The sequence below is a fragment of the Panthera tigris genome, chromosome C1 (genome assembly GCF_018350195.1).
Source record: "Panthera tigris isolate Pti1 chromosome C1, P.tigris_Pti1_mat1.1, whole genome shotgun sequence".
Lineage (NCBI taxonomy): Eukaryota > Metazoa > Chordata > Mammalia > Carnivora > Felidae > Panthera > Panthera tigris.
In genome coordinates, this window is record NC_056667.1 from 214,979,914 (window position 1) to 215,001,118 (window position 21,205).

Sequence of the window (21,205 nt, forward strand, 5' to 3'; positions counted from 1 at the left end):
TATCCCTGTCCCCCACCAGGATGGTCCATGTCTTTGTAGAGGAGGCTGACGGAAGGCTCCGTAGAGGCTCTGGGGACGCCCTAACGTGGTCCCTGACTGCAAGGACCTACCCCTTTCTATTCCTGCTGGCGGTAGAAGCATCTGTTGAGTGAGCGCATTTTGCCTGAAGAGGCCCCGGGTGAGTGAGCGCCTGAGCCAGGGAGCCCGGGTGGAGGAGGGATTCCTGGCAGTCTCCTCACACTCGTTTGTGAGACGTCGTTCATACTTCAGCATAGCCCCGTCCCAAACGAACGGGACGTGAGTATTAGCAATTAGGCAAGTTCCCCTTGGTCCTTGATCAGACCTTTAATTTCCACAGTGCCCCAGACGCCCCCCAGTGGCGAGATGGTGGAGTGAGTGTGGGCTTTCTGGAAGGTTCCACCCCCAGGTACCTTTTACTGCTCACAGACTTGCTTTCTGTGAAGCCTGCTCGTTTGTTGTGCTTTTGCACAGGTTTTGTGGGATGCTGGAGATACAAGGTGGGTCAGGTTATAGATGAGGGACTCTGAGCTTCTCTCCCCGGTGTTTGGGGTTGGTGGCCTGGAGGTAGGAGGTTCTGGAATGGGAAAGATGAACAATTATGTTCATTCTTTAAGGACGCCTGGCATGTGGCGCGGCCTCATCCACAGGCGGGAGGAGGGGCTCTGTGGGAATACGTGTCCACTCGTGGAGCCAGGGAGCCTGTGTGAGGGTCCCGTCAGGGCACAAGACATTTCCGAATGAGGCGGCTGTGTAACGTGTGACGAGCAGGTTCTATTTTAAATGCCTGCAGATTAAATTTATTTGAGAGAAAGGCACGAGCCCTGAAAGGATACAGAGTTAGGGTGGAACGAAAAACAAGGCTTGTGTCGCCCTGACTGAAACGAGGTGCAGATACGACACGGCCACACCCGCGACGTGTCGCTGTACCCGGGAAGGTGAGACGGGACAGAAGCGGGGTGGGCATCCCACAGAGGAAAGGGGGCCGTGGAAGTGTCCGGGACTCCAGGTGGCGATAAATCATCAGCCGGATTGACAGATTTCAAGCTTTTTTCCCTCCTGTTTCCTTAAAAGATGTTTACACCTTTAAAAAAAAATACATCTTTTTCTTAAGTGTTGTGAAATTTAAGTCAAATTTGTTAACCTGTAAGGCAAGACAGGGCAAGATAGATGTTCTTGGAACAAATCCCTGTAACAGGCCTTGCCAGGGAAAGTTCTGGAACATCTCTCGAGATGGTGCGGGTCATTGTCCGCAAAAGAGGTATGAATCAGAGTCTTGATTTCTCTGAGGGAAACTGTCAGGTCAGGCCTGTTCCATAGGGCTGAAGATAAAATAGGAAGAAAAGTAAGAAAAAAGAGAAAGAGAGGGAAAAAATGAATAAATTCTTCCCTTAAGATGGCCTTTTTTATGCACTTTCTGCCCCCAAGTAAACAAAACATATAAGGTTGTGGCTGCCTCGTAGGTCTTCTCTTGTGCTGCACTTCCTCTGGGTAGTAGGGAAAATCCCACCAGTGGATTTTTGTTTAAAGAGCAGCTGGGCGTTTCCCGTAGCTCGGGAGCCTTTATGCCGCTGAGAAAGCTTCACGGCAGGAAAAGTCCCTGAAAAGTGCCTGCTGTCTCACACCTAGCTCCGCGGCCTTAACATCTTGGCCTTCCTGCGTTGGCGTGTGCCGGGCACGAGGCTGGCGCTCAGCAACTCCCTGGGAGCTCATGATAGGACGCATCTGGGACGCTGAGCTAATAAGGGCTGAGTCTTCCTTTTTTAGGGGACTGGTGGCAGGTGCCTGACATGTCTGCTTTGCTGCTCAGACGTCCCCATCTGTACATAGATCCTGTAGGAAGTGGGTCTGCCCAGGAGCGGCTGTGTTAGAACTAACACCCCTCGACTGCCCCACCTCCCTTCCCACTCCTGCCTCAGTCTCCCTTAAACACACCAGGCGCTCTCCCCCGCAGGTGGTGGCTGGTTGGCCCTGCCGCCTTCCTGTAGATGGGGCTGCCCTGAAAATCACACCGAGCACACGGACCTTCGACCTCCTTCCCTGCCTGACGTGGCTCTGGTGGCCACACTGTATGGTTCAAGGTTGCTCCCCGTCTGCGCCCCCGTTCTCTGCCTCCCTCCCCAGCTGACCCCTCTCTCCCCGGCCCACCTCTCCCTCCCTGGCTGACCTGGTAGCCCCTCCGTGAAGCACAGATTTTTGTGTGTTCACTGGGGTAGCCCTGTGCCTGGAATAGGACCAGACACCTAAGGGCGGCTCCGTGGACACGCACCGAACGGGTGAATGGCTGCACCTGTAGGAATTATGCTCCTAGAACGCATTTCCTAGGATGCTTCTTGCACCGAAAGTCACCTGCAAATACCGAGCGTGGGGTGGCTTTTTCCCTTTTATTTTCCTCCAGAGCCACATTTAACTCTCACGCCTTCCTTCTGGTCTTACTAGGCGTTCTTTTGTCCCAAATTTCAGAAGCAGGATCCTCTGAAACGGATTTTTTACAAAGGATGACTCTAATAAAATGTTTGAGATTATTACTTGGAGGGTAAGCTAGGTTTTAAAAACCCCAGGTCCTTAAGTTGCGGGAAGCACCCGAGCTACTCGTGGTCACCCTGTCTTTGCTCGTCTGTTCCAGATGCCATAAGTTCCACGAACCCGCGGGTCATCGACGACGCCAGGGCGCGGAAGCTGTCCAGCGACCTGAAGAGGTGCACGTACTACGAGACGTGCGCCACGTACGGGCTGAACGTGGAGCGCGTCTTCCAGGACGGTAAGCGCCCCCCGCGGCCGGCTTGGCACCGACCCACCGGTGGGCGGGGCCCCGTCCACGTGACCGCTGGCCCCGCCCCCGTCCAGAGGGGGCTCTCGGCTGCCTGTGCGCATGTTCAGAAGCCGCAGCCCCCCCACCCCGCCGCCCGCCCGTTCGCAGGCGCTCCGTGACCTTGGCGTTCAGGGTCAGACGTTTGCAGGTTTCTGCGCGCGGTGTGTCGGACTGTTTGCCGTCTCTTCTCCGCCGTGGCTACTGGTTCTTAATTCAGGCTTGTTCCTAAAAACGGCCTATGTATCGCATGTTGGGCTTTGAGGAGGATAAACAGAAAGAGTAAAGAGAGCCAAGCGTGGACCGAAAAAACCCAAAACAGAACAAAAGCCCAATCGCACATCGTTCCGACTCGTGGCTGGGAGCCAGCGCCACGGGGCAGGAATTGTTTCTTTGTGACTGAATTCATTAGTGACCCCCCTGCTAATCCCGGACCCCCGGGACAGGGGGCGTCAGACAGGAGGCTCTCCAGGAGCAGCGCAGGGTTCCATATGGGGGGGGGGGGCAGCACCCCGGGCACAGACTCCGATGCCAAGTGTGGGCTGGGAAGGGGGTGGGGTGCATGGAGACTTGGTTTCTCTGGTCTAGGGGGGAGGGGGGCGACGGGAAGGTCTGGGGGAAAGCCGCTTCCCCCGGAGGGTCCCGCTTCTGGTCGCGGTCGTGGGGAGTAAAGGCCGGGTCACCCCCTGCTCGGGCTCACATCCGCGGCGGCAGAGCAGACCGCCCGAGCAGCCGGGTCACCCCGGCCTTGCCGGGCACCAGTGCGAGTCGTAGTGACAGGCCTGCGCTTGCGGGACAACGTGCGAACGCTCGTCTAAATGTCCGGATTCGTTTTCAGTCGGGGCTGTAGGAATTGCACACTGTGACCTGTTTCATTACATCGCAAAGGTGACCGTTTTCACACAGCACGTTTTCTTCCCCTTTCCTTAAGCACCGCCATGCTCTAGGCTTTTCGCCTCTTTTCTTCGTGCAGTGGCCCACCCTCACCCCTTCTCACAACGTGTGTTCCAGAGACCTTTGTACCTGCAGTCTTCACTGTCTCCCCAGGGCCCGCTCGGAAACCGCAGCATCCCGCCGAGGGCCCTGGGGTCTCCCGGCCCTTCCTCCTGCTCCGCACGTTTGGGGGCCCCCTCGGGCTGTACCCATCCCTGCTGGGTGGTGGGGCCCCCGTGGAGCCCGTGCGGGCCCGTGTTTGCAGCACCTTGAACGGTCGCCCGTGAAGAGCCCCGCACAGAAGCGTGTGGGGTCCCGGGAGGGTGTCCCGCGGGGCAGGCTCGCCGTCTTCCACCAAGCAGCCCAAACCCTGTGCGACCAAACTGTCACACGTGAAGGTCCCCAAGCTTGGGCCCACGACCGAATCTGGCCAACAGCCTGTTTCTGTAAGTAGTGGTTTCGGTGGCCCCGGCTGGGCCGCTTTTGTTACCACTGCTCAGTTGAGGGGTGGCAACTAAGACGTCAGGGCCCCACGAAGCTTGAAACGGGGACCCTCTGGCCCTCGGTGGAAAGCGCGTCGGTCCCTGATGGGGATGTTCGGAATTTCCTTGTATGGGTGAGCTTATTCTCCGCAATGATTGCCTCACTTGTGCGTTTATCGCAAACGTGAACTTCCCGTAAGTAAGTGGACGCATACACCATAATCCTAAGAATTAGTAAATAGTAGGGGAGGCCAAGATTGTTATGCATCCCTGCCCTGCCTCCAGAGTGTGTGCAGAAGCACTTTGTTGTCTGCAAGTTGGGATGCCAGCAAGGGGAGGGGAAGGGCCTTTCCAAACATCATCATCTCACGTAATATTAAGGTGTTGCTGTTGTTGGGATTTGAATGGTGAAGCACGTTACGCTCTTGGGAGTTTTCCCAGGCTTAGGAGGTTTTCAATACGTTTGTTTTGTTACTTCTGCTTTTAGAAATAATGCCTTCCTGTTAAACATTTGGATTGTACAGAGTCAGAAAAGGAAATAAGGCTCACGATATGACAGCTTCTGTGACTATTGTGATTTTGTCCTTAAAATATCTTTATATGAAGATAAGTTTGAAAAATAAAATTAGAGTTGGGGCACCTGGGTGGCTGAGTCGATTAAGCAACTGACTCTTGGTTTTGGCTCAGGTCATGGATCTCGTGGTTTGTGGGTTTGAGCCCTGCGTTGGGCAGAATCTGCTTGGGATTCTCTCTTTCTCTCTCTCTCTCAAAATAGGTAAATAAAACTTAAAAAAAAAAATAAGGGTTTACTCTTATTTTGTAGGGTAATTATGTGGTATATCTTTTTATTAGGTCATACATAAACCCCTTAATTGTTACCAATAAAAGTTATTGACTGAGTGGAGATTGTGCTTGGTACTTAGAAATCGTGAACGTTAAGAATCTGTATTAGTCTTTAAGGAAAAAACACCCCGTAGGGTTCAGAGTTCAAGAAATCAAGGCTCAGAAAAATGACGTAGCTGGACCAAAAGCTTTGGGCCTGGATTGGACGCCTGTCTTGGGACCAAGAGCCCAGAGCCTTAACCATCCTGTCATTACACAGCAGGGACCTGGGTCCTGCCCACTCACCTGGGGGAAGGCTGGGCAGAGTGGCTTCAGGGACGCAGGTTCACTGCACACTCACTGACACTGTTCATGTGGATTTGTCTTTCGGTTTTCTGTCAAGCCTTAGGACTTGTTTTTATTTACGCACTCTTTATCGTTGCATTGTAGAAAGAGAAAGAAGGGGCACGTGGTTTCTTTGTAAGGTTTAGCTTATTGCTGGAGAAAAAACAGGCTGGACTGTTACCCCAGCAAGACCTTATTTGTACCTGCCCCTGCCGGCCAAGCATTCTAGTCCCCTGGCTCCCCAGGTTTCTTCTTTAAGATACCGGGGACTTTTAGTCTTTGCTTCTTTAACTTCGCCTTCTTAGTGTCCTAAAACTGAAGACAGAATGTTTACTTTTCTCTCCGTGGTGTCGTTTTCAAATGGCTCTCGGAAAGTAATTCAGGAGGGAGCATCCTTATGAGCCCCAGTGGGGTCAGGAGGCAGGGAGGTAGATGGATCCATTTGTTCATTTGTTTATTCTTTGAGTCCCTCACCTGAGCACCAGCCTTGCCTGCACCGTGCCTCTGGTTCGGGGTAGAGAACAGGGAGGGCCTTGGCGAGGTGAAAATTCAAGTACCCAGAGACCTAAGCTTGCACCTTGCCATAGGGTGGGGGGGGGGGCGAGTGACGGACAAGGTTGCTTTCTGTCACCTTCTCGCAGAGGTTCGGGATCACCCTTGACCCGACTCCTGCCGAGTGTGTGTGGCTAGCACAGCAGAATTATCTGGCCCCCACAGGGGGTCTTATAAATAAGATTCACCTTTGGAGAATGCACGTGCTCACCGGTTCTGCATCTGGGCTGCCGGGTCTCGTGGAGGCGTGGTTACCCATCTGTTTGGAGAGCCCTACAGGAGCCCTGGGCCACCGAAGTCTGGACCAGAGGGGATTGAGGCAACCTGGGGCTGCACGTGCCCACCCCCCCACCCCCCACGTCTCTCAGTCTGTCTAGTTCTGTGCAGTTCTGTTTGCCCCCGGTGTGTCTGGGAGATCAGCAACAAGCTTTTGTATTTTTAACATTATAATGGTGATTTCCGGGTCGGCATTAGATTTTTCAGAAGCCCCGGGTTGTCTGTTCTCTCAGGGCCTGGATACATGAAGATACAGGATTACAGGAGAATAAAGTTCGTTCTCTGTAGACGTCATTCCTCTGATGTTAGGGTTCTTACTGAAGAAGGGTTTCCCTCACTTCCTGAGGCAACGAGCTGAGTGGGAGAAGGCCTTGCAGCGACACATCTTTTGTGCCATGTTAGTTGAGCTTCTGGCTAGGGGTGGTGGGAGTTTTCAACGTAGATGTTCAGGGACAACCTACGATGCTTAGGACTCAGTGACAAAAATAAATTCCTCCCCTCGAAGGCCGAGCAGTGCTGAAAGGTAAAAACTCATGTGTGTAAGCGGTTGAAGGGCCCCTTAGACCATCAACGTGCGCCATCTTGGGAGGAAGAAAGTGGACCCTGCCGCCTTATCCTCATGACAGAGCGTTGGGGATTCTCGTTCCCTCAGAGTGGGTTTTTGGAAATGGTGAATTATTCTCTTTTCTTTTGGAAATTTCTCTTTTGGAAATTTCCTATCCTACGTGAATGTCCTCGCTTATAGTTTGTTTTGCTTCGACGACGGTGCTTGTGTGATGGCCGCGTGTCGGGTGTAGTGAACTGCCACAGTGTAGTTCCCTCCTTCCAACCAAGCAGGAGGTAGAATCAGTTTGTTGTTTGTTTTGACATTTTTTGGCATAGAGCCAATAGAACCCCTACGTTTTTTTGGGGGGGGGAGTATGATGGGATCTGACTAGTATGTGGTGTTTTAAAGATCGCTGATGTCTAAAGAAAAGTGGTTCCCCTTTCATACAGAATGAGTAGACCTTTGGTGGTAGTACAAAAGAATTTAGTTTGTCACCCAAGCCCTTTTATGCCCTTGCCCTCTCTCCCTCGCTCCCTCTCCTGAAATGAGCTGATAGATTTGCCTGTATTGTAAAGCAGTATCGTTTTCTATGTGGGTTTCCTGTAACGCATCTGGACACCAGCTGTTCTGTATACCGAATTCAGTATTCTGAGCACGTATATTCTGAAGTTGTAGTCATTTGTTCAATCCCACCGAAAGCATCCTATTAGACGTTAAAGCACACTCCCCTGGAAAGCTTAAACTCCCTACCTTCTTCAGCTTGTATTCGTAGGACAATAGGAAAGCCTGTCTGCAACCTATTCTGCTCCGACAGTAATTGCCAGACCCGGTCAAGATCCGTACTGACCAAGATCTGGATAAATTATAAATTACCATCTGTCAGCTTGACTCTCCCCAGGGCTGCCGAGTTTTGTCACCGTGTCATCCGGTTACGAACTGGACACTGTCCAGTTCGGCGATCCCACGTGGAAGACTGTTCACTCTAGAATAGATGATCTGCGTTGCATTCATAAGAAACGGTTCGGTTTTAGGTGCGTGTGGGTGGAGAGGCTGGTCGACGGCATTGGAGGGCTCTGTCTGCCCATTGCTGGTGCTGCCATAACCCGGGCTTGCGCTCGGGCTTCCGGGAATTACACGCCGACGTGCGCTGTCCTGTGGACGGGCCTCTGTCTGACGGCGTGGTCCCGTTCTGGGAGGACCCACATCAGGCTCCCGGCACCGTCACGCCAGCTCTTTACAACCGTGTGGCGCTTCACGCTCTGGAAAGCACCTTCGTAAGAAGCTGTTCCCTAGGTGCCCCCCGGCCTGCGGACGGCTCACCTGGGCGCGGGGACCCCCGTGCTACGGGCTGAGCCAGGAGGGGCTGTGTGGCTGGCCCGGGGGTTTTCAGGAAGTCAGGGAGCCTCCCTTTGCTTTCTGGCCTTCGCTCCCAAAGACGGAAATCCTGATGTGCACAGAATCCCATTCCTCATGAATTGTATGCGGCTGCCTGGTCCTCATTACGGGAGCGTCCGGCATGGGAGTAGCTGTGTTCCCGAGCCTGGTTTGTACAACCTAATTGCATGTATTAGAGCGTCATTAAGTGGGAGCAATCTTCGGGGACTTTGGTCCGAGTGCCGCGTGGTGTTCTGCTGACGCCGCCGTCTTTTGTTTGTGCCGCTAAAGGATGTGTCAATTAGGCCTATTCCATGCTTTCTGGGAACCGGCGTAATTTCCATCGTGGGGGTGGCCTCTTTTATTATTTGTGTTGTGGCTGCTGTTTTTCTCTTTATTGTGTTGAGATTAGATCGGAGTCCATTTATTTTTATGTCTGGTAGATTTCTTTTTCCAAAGGAGTGCTTTCAAAAGTAAGATTTTTCACGTTTAAAGGCAAGCCATATGTCTGTGTACATTGGCATTTAAGAATACATACTGAAAAGGTGAACTGAGTCCTGAAGTGTCTGTTCGTTTGTATTTTTTTTGTCATTTGTAATAATGACTGATATTTATGTCACACTCCAAGGACTTGATGTCAAATAGTAGATCTTAATAGGCCCTGTTTACAGCCGACGTCAGCCTGCGTGTCCTTTTCTGACCATGGCTTTGTCTGTGCCTCTGTGCCCGTCGCTGGCCCCGTGTCCCCATGCCCCGCCCCCCCCGCCCTTGGAGCATGCTCACTGCCCCCCCCCCCCCCCCCCCCCACTGCACCGAAAAGTTGTACATTCAAGACTTCCCGGGACAGATGGGTGGGTAGTTAGTTTATATTATGACGGGGTAAATTTCAGCTGCTTAAATTACACTTTATTCAGGGGCGTTCATATTGAAAGTTGTTTTTTAATGTTTATTTATCTTGAGAGAGAGGAGCAGAGGGCAGGCAGAGAGAGAGGGAGAGAGAGAATCCCAAGCAGTCGCAGTGCAGAGCCTGACACAGAGCTCGTACCCACGAACCGTGAGATCATGACCTGAGCCGAAATCAAGAGTCGGACGCTTAACCACCTCAGCCACCCAGGCGCCCCTAGGGGTTAGTATTTTAGAACTTCCTAAGAACAAGGGTGAGAGTTACGTACATATGGCCCAAACGGGAGAAAGGAAGAGAAGGAAAACACTCAACAGGTTCCTCTACAGGGAATTCATTGAGTCCAGTGCCACGGGCATGGCCCCAGTTTGGCCGTCGTTCTGCTGTCATCATTAACCACAAGTGTCATTGCCTGTCGCTGCCTGGCGGCTTCTAATGTAGTCAGATCCCATGGAAGTTAGAACCTGCAAGTTGATTCCAAAAGGGCCATGTCTGGCCCATGGTTTATAACCTCTCATTAAATGGAAGAGATACCTAGCTGGAGCTAACACGAAGCAGACTTTGGGTCGAGGCTGTGGGTGGGAAGCGTATATGTGCGGTGAGGAAGAATCTGTAGCTTTGGGTGGGTCTTTCTGTTTCTGCCGTAGCCCTCGGTTATGTTTGGATGGGAAAGTGCGTGAATGATTTACACTGATTCGTTGTATGAAGCATGACGTTGTCAATACCCTTTATATACGTGCATTTTTTTAATGTTTATTTCTGAGAGAGAGACAGTGCATGAGCGGGGGAGGGTGGAGAGAGAGGGAGACACAGAATCCGAAGCAGGCTCCAGGCTCTGAGCTGTCAGCACAGAGCCCGACGCGGGGCTTGAACTCACGGACCACGAGATCATGACCTCAGCCGAAGTTGGACACCTAACCGACCGAGCCACCCAGGCGCCCCCGTATGTGCATTTTTTTTAATGTTTATTATTTATTTTCAGAGAGGGGAAGAGCATGAGTTGGGAAGGGTCAGAGAGAGAGAGGGAGAGAGTGAATCCCAAGCAGGCTCCACGCTGCCAGTACAGACCCCAATGCAGGGCTTGATCCCACGAACTGTGAGATCATGACCTGAGCTGAAATCAACAGTCGGATGCTTAACCGACTGAGGCACCCAGGTGCTCCTGTATGCTACAGCACTTTTAAATTTGGTTTATTTCTTACAGAGATGCTTTCTCTATAACGAAGTTAAATCACAAAATGAAATAATACCAAAGCTGAAATAATCAGCGTTAGCTGTAGTAAGTCGTATTTTCAGGGGCTAAAAAAAAGCAAAAGCAAAACCAAGAGAATAACAAAAGAAGTTTTGAATTAGTATTTTTAGGGGAAAAAAGTTTGAGTTAAAAACTTCTTGGAGTTGAGAAGCTGTGAACATACATGTTATGGACGAGCCAGACATCTGGCACTTGATCTGCCTGACAAACAGGGAATCTGTGAAGTTAAGCTGTGAAGTGACCGGGTGACAGTGAACACTGTCGGCTCATTTGAGAACTTGTTGCAGGTGATGACCTGGGAATAATCTGAGTGTCTGAAGATATTGTTTTGAATTGGACACAAGTATGATATCAGCTCGTTTCTTGTTTGGAGTCTCTTTGTCCAGAAACTCCGTTTTGAGAGTTTCTCTCTCCCCCGTTGAACTGAACAGTGGACCCAGAGGCTGGACTTTTCAAGAGGGATTATGTCCTTTGAATATCAGTTGATTTGCCTAAAATCTTATATCCAAAGGGAAAATGTTTAGGTAGGGGGCAATATCTCAATTACGGGTATGATTCACCGACTGTAGCTGCTGGCCCTTACGATACAGTTACGTGTGAAACTCGATAATTTAAAAAAAAATTTTTTTTTAACGTTTATTCATTTTTGAGACAGGGAGAGACAGAGCATGAACGGGGGAGGGGCAGAGAGAGAGGGAGACACAGAATCTGAAACAGGCTCCAGGCTCCGAGCTGTCAGCACAGAGCCCGACGCGGGGCTCGAACTCACGGACCGCGAGATCGTGACCTGAGCCGAAGTCGGCCGCTTAACCGACTGAGCCACCCAGGTGCCCCGAAAGTCGATAATTCTTAAACTCATTTATGGTGGGGTGGAGGGGAGCATTACAAGGAAAAAGGCATTTTGATTCTTTCAAAAATAACATCCAAAGAAGTCCTCTTGAAGTCTTGATACCAAGACTGATGTTGTTACAAACAACAAGAGACCATAAATAATCTTCTGTTTCACAGTTTTGTGGACTTACCGTGTTACTAGAGGCTTTGCTGCACCCTGGTCGGGAACATGTTGTGCTGTGTTTCCCTTACCGGCAGCCTCGTGCGGGCACCAGTCCCCACACATGCGCACATAGACGCCTGCTTTAACTCACACACTGCCAACGCTCCTAGTACGTGTGCTTTATCCTGATTTTCACGTTAAGACCCCTCTCTTTTGCTCCTGGAATTAATTTTATCAATGACACAGAAAACGGTCGTGTTAATACTTGCCTGCGCTGTGGCCTCGGAGCTGGGACGTGCCCCAGGATTCTGTTAACGGCTTGAGCCAGCTTGAATTAGCTTGATGTATCATTAATGCATACAAATGGCTTTTATTTTTGTTCATAATCTGTTCACGATGCCACGGGATTCTGCTCTTCGTAATGTTTTTAAAATGACGAAGCGGTGATGTACTTTTTGACCTATTTAACCCTCCGCCGCCTCTGATCAAAAGGATACAAAAATATTACTTAAAAAGCATAGTCGGAAATTGTTGTACTTCGTAGCTGGTGTTTCCAACTTATTTTGAAGTCTTCTGTTAATTTTCTTTCTTCTTTCTTTCTCTTTCTTTCTTTCTTTCTTTCTTTTTCTTTCTTTCTTTCTATATTTTTAATTCACATCGAAGCTAGTTAGCGTGTAGTGCAATAAAGATTTCAGGAGTAGTAGAGACCAGTGACTCATCCCCTGTGTATGACACCCAGTGCTCATCCCAACACGTGTCTTCCTTGGTGCCCCTCCCCCATTTAGCCCATCCCCCCACCCCCAACCCCTCCAGCAACCCTCAGTTTGTTCTCTGTATTTGAGTCTCTTAGGTTTTGTCCCCCTCCCTCTTTTTATATTATTTTTGTTCCCCTTCCCTTACGTTCTTCTTCTGTTTTGTCTCTTAAAATCTACATATGAGTGAAGTCATATGATATTTGTCTTTCTCTGGCTGGGGAGTCTGGTTTATTTTACAACATTATTTCCCCCTAGAGAATACGGACATAGCCAGATTCTGAGGAGCCTCCATTCACTGAGGAATTGTCCGCTAATGACTGGAGTAGCAGCCCCGATGTGTTTGTTCACGAGAAAGAAGGAAGAAGAATCCTCCAGGGAGGAAACTTGTGAAAGTCTTTGACACCGGAAGGCGTAGCTTTACTCCACGGGCGCCGATACCTGTGCATACTCCTGAGCTGGGCGGGGGAGGGTGCTGGGCAGTGTCACCTCCAAGAGTGCCCGGGGGTCCGACTCGGAGCAGGTGCCGGGCCTCCCCCGAGGCAGGCCTGGGGTCTGCGGTTGGCCCGTGTGGTTCACGCGGCGTCACTGCAGACTTTGTGAAGAGAAGAGGGCGCAGCAGCAGGTGTATGGAATCTCCCGGGCTTCAGGGAGAAGTCCGCCGTGCGGAGCGGGTTGAAACCGTGTTTGTGTGAAGAAAAATAGGCTAAAAACTTTGATGACTAAGTTGGATTTGTGCGATTTGCTAAAGACAAGGTTTTTAAAGAATAGGAGATACGGAAGTAAAGACGGCCCCCAACGCCACCGCCCGGGGGCTGTCGTTGTTACGGGGTGGGGTGTGTGGCCGCGTGCATGACCGCGTGTTCAGAGAAAGTGGGGTATCGGGCCTCACGACGTTGGAGAACCTGCTTGATTACATCCGTACTTTTTCTACAAGTTTTCTCATTATTCCATTGCATTCCATTAAGTGAATACAACTACTTTTTTGGTCCAATCGCCTAGTAGGTATTTGGTTGTCCCCCCTCCCCATTTATGTGTTTGATTCAGGTTCAGGGCCTCGGTGGAGGGCTCTCTGTTTAAGTCTTTGTCTCCATCCTTAATCCTTTCTTTAGGAGACCGCTCTGGAGGGGAGACTGCCGGCTCAGTGGCCCACGTGGCCTCATGGCTGTCGGTCCTCACTGTCCCCAAATCGTCCAGGGAGTCGTCCCCGCTCAGGCCTCCTTCTTCTGTACCCTGGCCACACTGGGTATTTTCTGTTTAGAAACGTTCATCATTTATAGATAGAAAAGAATCATAGTGGTATTTTTTTTTTTTTTTTTTTTTTTTTTTTTTATTCTTCAAAATACTGTTTTCACTAAGTTTGTCTCTCGGTGTAAAAAGCAGCTCCTCTTTGGCAGGCAGGAGTTTGGTCAAGAGATGGGGGTCGGAGGTCTGGCGTGGCAGGTGACGCGTGGGAGCAGATGGGCCTCGCTGCTCTTGAAGACGTGGCCTCGGTGCTTCCGGGGGGTTCTCTGCGGCTGGAGCGGCGCAGAGACCGCCCCCGATTCCGTGTGTGGCCGCGATGTCGGAGCTGGGGTTCCCTCCCCCGTCCGGCCCTTCTGGCCCCGCGGTGTTACCTGTGCGCTGCCGCGTGTCCCCTCCGAGACAGACGCCCGCAGCGGGGTGACTTCTGAGGGGAGTGGAGAAAACCCTTCCCGGAGCTTCGTGTCGTGTCAGTGCCCCGGGGGGGTTTGAGGGGCCCCGGAAACCCAGCCTCGTTTCCACCCAGGACAGTTCCCGAGAAGGGCCGCGCCCGCCCCGGGTCCCGGGACTGGTCCGCCGTGCCTGCGGCCGGAGCGCGGGTGCACTGCCCCGGGGGTCGTCCTTCTGCAGTGGCGGCCGGGGACCCCCTCTAGACCAGTTCCCCGAACCCTTGAAGCACATGTCCCCACTGGCGAACGTGAAGATCTTACCTCATCGTTTCACATTAGATGTGTCAAAATCTGGGAAGAAGACCATTTCATCTTTGCACTTTCTGCAAACGAAAGCAGAAACGTGCATCCTTTTTCCTCCGTCACATCCTGAGTCGCCTCGCCGGCACCGGCGTCAGTAACTCGAGCACGTGGTGGTGTCCTTACCTTTCAAGGCTGCCGTTCAGATGCCACCCACTTTCAGCCACCATCGTACGCTGGCCCCTGGCCCCTGCCTTGGGCCCGCGAGCAAACAGCAGCCCCGTCTGACAGAAAAGGGAGCCGTCTGGGGGACCGTCTGGCCAGCTGTCGCATGGTCAGGCCTGGCGCCGTGAGGAGAGCCGGGCGATGGCACCTTGAGCTTCTCTGTCCCAGTCCCCGCGCTGTCAGGTGGCGCCCCCCTGAGGCGCTCTGCAGTTCTTCCTCTCGTACACGTGCCTGCCTGCAGGGGGCGCTGCGTTCCGTCTTCCCACAGCTGTCCTGCAGTCCAAGGGTTTTTTTGGTCTGAGTTTTGGAATTTCAGGAAGCTCCCTCACATTTTACTTCGTGTGTAAACCGTAAGAAAAAAATACTGAACACTGACGCGGTCATCTGGATGCTAGAAATACTCCTGTACCTGGGCCAAAATTTTGTTATCAAATGCAGCACCAAGGCGCCTTTTGCATTTAAATTCATCTCTTGCCTGAACTGCACACTTGTAGGGTATCATGTCTGGAAGGACGTGAGAGCCTGGCTAGCCTGGCCCTTCACTTTGCAGATGAGCAGGCAGGGCCCATGAGGCCATCCTGCCAGAGAGCACCGTCAGAAGTGAGAGACTAGGTGTGTCTGTCTCAGCCACATGGTCTTACCTTTGTTCTGGAAGTGTTAAAGGCCACAGATTACATTTTTTTAAGGTTTATTTATTTTGAGAGTGAGTGAGTGGGGGAGAGGCAGAGAGAGAGAGAGAGAGAGAGAATATCCCACACCGACTCTGCCCTGTCAGAGGAGAGCCTGACATGGGGCTCAATCCCACGAACCATGAGATCATGACCCGAACTTAAACCAAGAGTCAGACGCTTAAACGACTGAGCCACCCAGGTGCCCCCGCAGATTACATTTTAAAACCTGGAAGTGAATGAAGACGCTCCTTTAGTTATTTTCAATAAAATTGAGCCACATCCCCACTGGGGAATTTGGGGTTACCTGTGCCACTGTAATCAACATATGAATTATTTGCGATAAGCTGTGTGATAAAAGTTCGTCTGCACATACTGTCTTCACGTAATAGAATATGTGGGTAAGAGAACGTTGGATCTATAAAGAGGTCTCTGAGACTCCGTGAAAATATGGCAGAAAGGAAATGTTTGCTTTCAAGTACTTGATTTTGTAATTTAGTGACTTGCCACCAGGGGGCATCAAAAGAGCTCGTAAGGATGGTTCTCGCTGGCGTATTTTTTCCCCTTTGCTGTCACTGTGGAGAATACAGACATAATAAAACTAACACAGTGGTTTAAGAGATCATTTAGGCCTGTAATAAGATACAGTCCATAAAGCGTGTGAAGTTACTGGATCAGCAGTACAGGAATACAGAAGTAAAGTTTCATTCATTGGGATGGGGAGGAGGACAAAATAAAGATGAAATGATATATTGTGCGGTTAAAGGGACCCAAATCCCTTCTTGGTTTTTTGTTTCTTGGGTTTTTTTTTTTTTGCCTTGTATCTAACTTAAGACTTCGAAGAAAATTTGTCAAAAGATGTGTACTTTTTTTACTAGAGTATAATAGACATTTATTATTTAGTCTGTCATATTATTTTTTTAATGTTTTTATTTATTTATTTTTGAGACAGAGACAGAGCCAGAGCATGAGCAGGGGAGGGACAGAGAGAGAGGGAGACACAGAATCCGAAGCGGACTCCAGGCTCCGAGCTGTCAGCACAGAGCCCGACGCGGGGCTCGAACTCACGATCATGACCTGAGCCGAAGTCGGTCGCCTAGCCGACTGAGCCACCCAGGCGCCCCTAGTCTGTCGTACTCTTAATGGAACTCCCCAAGAGTTCTTTTGGCCTGATGACAGCCCGGGTGTCCCGCTCTAGGGTCTGCGTCCTTGGTCCAACACCAGGTCTGAGCGGGTGGCCATGCAGGTCTGGGGTGAGGCCACTGCCCTCGGTCTCTCCGCTGGGCTCTTGCCCCCCCACTGGGTGGGACGCCGTGGATTCTCCATGGGCCGGAATTCCTGGACAGAGGGAAGGGAGTCAATCGGTTTTGGGAAATGTAGATACTCTTGTGGAAGTGAGGCGAGGTATGGTGAGGAGTGGCTATGATCCCTGAAGGAGTTGAGGGCCCTTCAGAGAGCTCCCATCTGCTGCTTCTCTGTGCGCCCTGCAGTGGGCTGGGCACGTAGAAGAGCCTCACTTTTGGGGTTCAGGGTTTTCTTTTTTCCTTCCTCTACTTTCCCAAGGTCGAGGGCTTCTCACTGCTGTTTTCCTCTTGTTGACTTTTTTTGGCTTTTACCCTTTATTTTCTCCCACTACATAAATTCCATTAGAAATTGTAGCAGCTCAGCTCATGACTTTTTTTTCAAAGATTTTTAAAAAACATTTAAGGGGCGCCTGGGTGGCTCAGTCGGTTGAGCGTCCGACTTCAGCTCAGGTCACGATCTCGCGGTCCGTGGGTTCGAGCCCCGCATCGGGCACTGGGCTGATGGCTCAGAGCCTGGAGCCTGTTTCAGATTCTGTGTCTCCCTCTCTCTCTGCCCCTCCCCCATTCATGCTCTGTCTCTCTCTGTCTCAAAAATAAAATAAATGTTAAAAAATTAAAAATAAAAAATAAAAAAAAAAACATTTAAGAGGGGGAGGGCAGAGAGAGAGGGAGAGAGAAAACCCCAAGCAGGTGCCGTGCTGTCAGCACAGAGCCCCATGTGGGGTTCGATCTCATGAACCAAGAGATCCTGACCTGAGCCCAAATCAGGAGTCGGACACTTAACTGCCGGAGCCGCCCAGGTGCCCCTTTAGATTTTATTTACGTAATCGCTGTGCCCCACGTGGGGCTCCAACTCGCAACTCGTAGATCAAGAGTCCCGCACTACCAACTGAGCCCCAGCTCATGACATTTTCAATTTCTTTATGTGGTCAGTGGGACTTCCTCCCCTTTTTGCTACGTCACATGAGAAACCTGTCACATCACAGGCTCTTCTATACAGATGGCGTCTTTTATCAGATTACTTACGAACTGAGTGTTTGGAATTTATAAGGAAGTAAATATAACTCCCAGAGCTCTACAGGCCAGTCCCCGGCGTCGGGTAAACACAGCCGGACACTGAGCAACAGGAGAAGTGAGATAACACGGGGAAATTTCTGCTGTGGGACAGCAGGTTTCACAGTCTAGTCTTTCAGCGCCGTGGAAGGGTGTTGTACCAGCCCCTGAAAGACGAGAATTTGGGGGAAGGGGCCGTGTAGGCGGAGCCCTGGCCCAGGCTCTAGATGCTGCTTCCGCTGCATTTAGTAAAGTCTGCATTCATCCATTTGCAAGGCACTGAGGCGGGTGCCCGGGACCCGCAGGAAATGAGCACGGCTCTGAAGCCAGACGCTTGTCGACCGCTGCGGTGGGATCGTTCTTCACCAGAGCTGCGTGATGGGATTTTTTAGGGAGCAAGGAAATCCTGCTGCAGAAGTACATTGAGCTCCTAAACGATCCCTGATGATAGACCTCCGCACGTAGCCCAGCCAGTGCGGCCACTGAGAAGAGCCGTGAGTGCAAATCCCCGTCACATCCTAAACGACAACCCCGGATCTTTCCCCGGGGGCTCCCCTTCCTCGGGTTCTTTGTCCTGCGTGCGTGCCGTCAGCCTGTGCCTGGGGGCTGGTGTTAGGGGCATGGTGGCGGGCATGACGCCTGCTTTTGTTAGCTACTCTCTGTCCTCGACAGGCTCTGCCCCCCAAAGGGTCTTAAAGAAATGCAAACAGGTAGTCCGTGCAGCTCACACTGTTGTGCAGCCTGAAGACGATCGGGAAGCCCTTGGAGACGTGAAGCGATGTGCAAAGGGAATCTTCTGGGTAATCCGCAGCTAACTTAACTGCTAGGAAATACGATGGCTCACGTAAGGAGGGACCGTTGGAAAAAGGCAGTCAAATGCACAAGGACCACTCCTTGTGCCACTGCCGTGTGTTCCTGCTCAGGCAACGGTGTGGAAGCCGAAGCTCACTGCTAGCGCTTTCTGTGGCTTGAGTGAGTCTGCCCCGTGAGGCAGGAGGGCAGGACCCTCGGCTGCTAAAATAGCATCACATCCTGTGTATGGATGTTGCTTCTCAGAGTTACGTTTTCAGGTCCGCTTCCGTTAAAATATACAGTTGTGCGTGTTTTATATGTTATCTATTTACATCTATTTAAACATTTTAGTATTTCTCACTAGAATAACAGCCGTTTATAAAAATACAGGAAACTGTAAAGGAGCCAGTTAAAATTGCCTGTGATCCCACCACCTAGTAAGAAACATTTTATTGAATGCCCGTTGAGTCGATTTTCAATACTTTCAAAACAAAATTGGGACTTTATTCTATATTCTTTTAAATAACCTGCCTTAAAAAGACCCGAAAATAGTTACTCTGTGTTGTTTCGTTTCTTCTAAAGTCTGTTTTCTGATATGACACCACCGCATTCCTCCCTCAACTTCTGTTTTACCAGCATGGATTTCCAATCCAGAGACAGAAGGCTGGTCTTGAGGCCCACCTTCCAAGACCTGCGTAAAGAATTCTCGGGTGCCTGCCGGCTGGCAGAAATGCCCACTTGCGGCTGAGAACGTCTTCGACTCTTACCTTTTAGATCCCGGGTGCGGTCAGCTGTGACGTCCTGCCCGGAGCACCGGGTGCACAGGGACGCGCTCCCGCATAGGCGTCTGTATCTCCCCGCCGTGTGTGCATGGGGCCCCCTCTCCCGCATCCTGGGCCGTTGCCCTGCGGCCACAAACCGGCCTCCAGATAGTCGTTGCCACCAGAAGTCACTGGCCCGAAAACCTGGGAGTCTCTCTCTTTGCACCGTATATTTCTTATGGGAAATAAAGGAATTGGTATCGTTAAATATACATGAGACAAAAATTACAAAGGACCGGATAGGCCTTTTTTGTCCCCGTCCACTTTCTGGCAAATCAACAGAACTAGGACAGATTCTGTAAAGATCCATTTCTAAGTCTCATGTATCCATTTATCCAAACATAAACTCAAAAGATTCAAATAAAACAGAGGCTCAAATTGAAGGGCAAGTCTTAGAACACTCAGCAGCATTTCGTAATTTTGTTAAAACTGCTCAGAGGGGCTCCTGGGTGGCTCGGCCAGTTAAGCATTTTGGCTCAGGTCATGATCTCAGCAGTTCGTGGGTTCAAGCCCCACATTGGGCTCTGCGCTCTCAGCTTGGGATCTCTCTCTCTTTCTCTGCGCCTCCCCGGCTTGTTCGTGTGCTCGCTCTCAACAGAAAAAAAGAAAAAATATATATAAACTAAAAAAAAAACCAAAAACCAAAAAACTACTTAGGAAAGCTGGTAGGTTTGAGTAAAAAACAAAACAAAACAGAATGGCTTTGGTGGGTCATCGGTCCGTGTGAGGGTACTAAGTGTCGAAGTAACAGATTCCAGGGCCCAAGGGTATCTGAGCCACGGCCTGAGACGTGTGGTGGTGAGCCCCTGGTGGTCCCCCCACAGACAGCCACAGCCTCACCCCTGCAGCCTTATGGCAGAATCAAGGCACTTGCAGATGTGGTTAAAGATCTTCAGACGAGGGGCTGGGCCCTGAGCCACAACCACGTGCCTGGTAAGAGGGAGCAGAGTCGTGGCCGCACACGGGGAGAGGACAACGCCGAGGTAGAGACGTGAAGGTTGGGGCGACGTGGCCACACGCCAGGGCTCGCCGGCGGCCCCCAGAACCGCCTCCAGGCGGTTTGTCCCCTGGAGCTTCCGGGACCAGCACGGCCCTGCCGGCACCTGGCTCGGCCAGTGATACAGATTGGGACTCGGTCCCCAGAACCGGGCCAGGCCGTTTCTGCTGTGTTGTGCCCCGGTTTGTGGGACCTTGTTAGGGCGGCCCCGGGAAGCTGCTGCAGATGGGGTACCGTCATCTAGTTCCCACCCCTCGTGAGAGCGGAGAGCTCCGTGATTCCTGCTCCCCACTCCTCCCCTCTCCCCCCACGCCTCGCCCTCCTCGTCAGCGACCCTTCTTCCTGGATCCGGGAGCCACGGTCAGTCCTCATCCTGCCCTCCCCTGGCGGCCTTGACCCACACGCACCCTTTCGTCCTGTCACACCGGCTCCCCATCCCTGTTCTCGTGTTGTTGTAACTCCCAGGGCAGCCGCGCTCTCTCCTCTGTGGGTTGTTTTTTTTTTTTTTTTTTCCTGCACAGCCTTTCAGTGATGAACCTCACGGAGACCTGGTCCCAGGCCACCACGTGTCTGTCCACACTGGTCGCCGAATCCAGATCCGTTTCCGCGACATGTTATGGGCAAGAAACTATGTCAGGTGCTTCTGCCGTGCAGCAGCGAGAAACTGGGGGGTCAGGCTGACCGCCCCCAGCAGGGATTTGCTGGGTGTCGTGTGTGGACGTGAGCCTGCTCGTACGAGACGCTGGAGCCCTGTCCGGTGCCCAGAGGTGCCGAGGTGCGTAACCTCAGGTCCGCACGGCCCCGACCAGCTGGAGCGGAGACTGGCCGTACCCTGCCCGTCAGCCTCACCAGCGCCCAGCAGCTGGGTCTCTGCCCCAACTGGTCTTTTCCAGAACAGAGAAAAACATGTCGACAGGAATGCTGCTGCTGTGGGAGGCTGTGGGGACCGTTAGGAAAACACCCGAGTGGAAGTCTGAACACTTTCTCCTTTTTGCTTTATTGTGTTTTGTGTTTTGCCGTTCCGGCCTTTTCTGTTCCGAAACGAGCACCAGAGAAAATGAAACCTGTATCCGAGGTTTCAAAGACAAACCACAAAGCCCGGACGGAATTATTCAGCCATTGTGTTTGGAACTCGGTCGAAGTAAATGAAGATGCCGGAACCCAGATGTTTCCGGTAACTTTGCGAATAACCAGACAGGCCCAGCCGGTGCTGATGACGTGACGTGCTGAGAAACTTCAGCTCCTGTTGACAAACTTCCTGTTTAATTCCGTAAAGACAGCTGCTACGGAATATCCGCTCGCCCACAGGCCTGTGAATTCAGATCATTGAGTCACAATCTCGTTTTCTTGCCGAGTC

The 21,205-nt window shown here is 51.4% G+C and overlaps 1 protein-coding gene across 16 annotated transcripts in view; it reads left to right on the forward strand.

The window, feature by feature from the left end:
- Positions 1-21,205, forward strand: part of AGAP1 (ArfGAP with GTPase domain, ankyrin repeat and PH domain 1) — a 540,980-nt gene that overhangs the window by 217,846 nt on the left and 301,929 nt on the right. For all 16 annotated transcript variants that reach the window (XR_006221027.1, XM_042995745.1, XM_042995748.1 and 13 more), the window contains one exon: positions 2,645-2,779. Coding sequence is in view for 15 of the 16 variants with exons in the window: in XM_042995745.1 (XP_042851679.1) it covers positions 2,645-2,779 (135 nt within the window). In the remaining variant the exon portion in view is untranslated. The remainder of the gene's footprint in view (positions 1-2,644; positions 2,780-21,205) is intronic.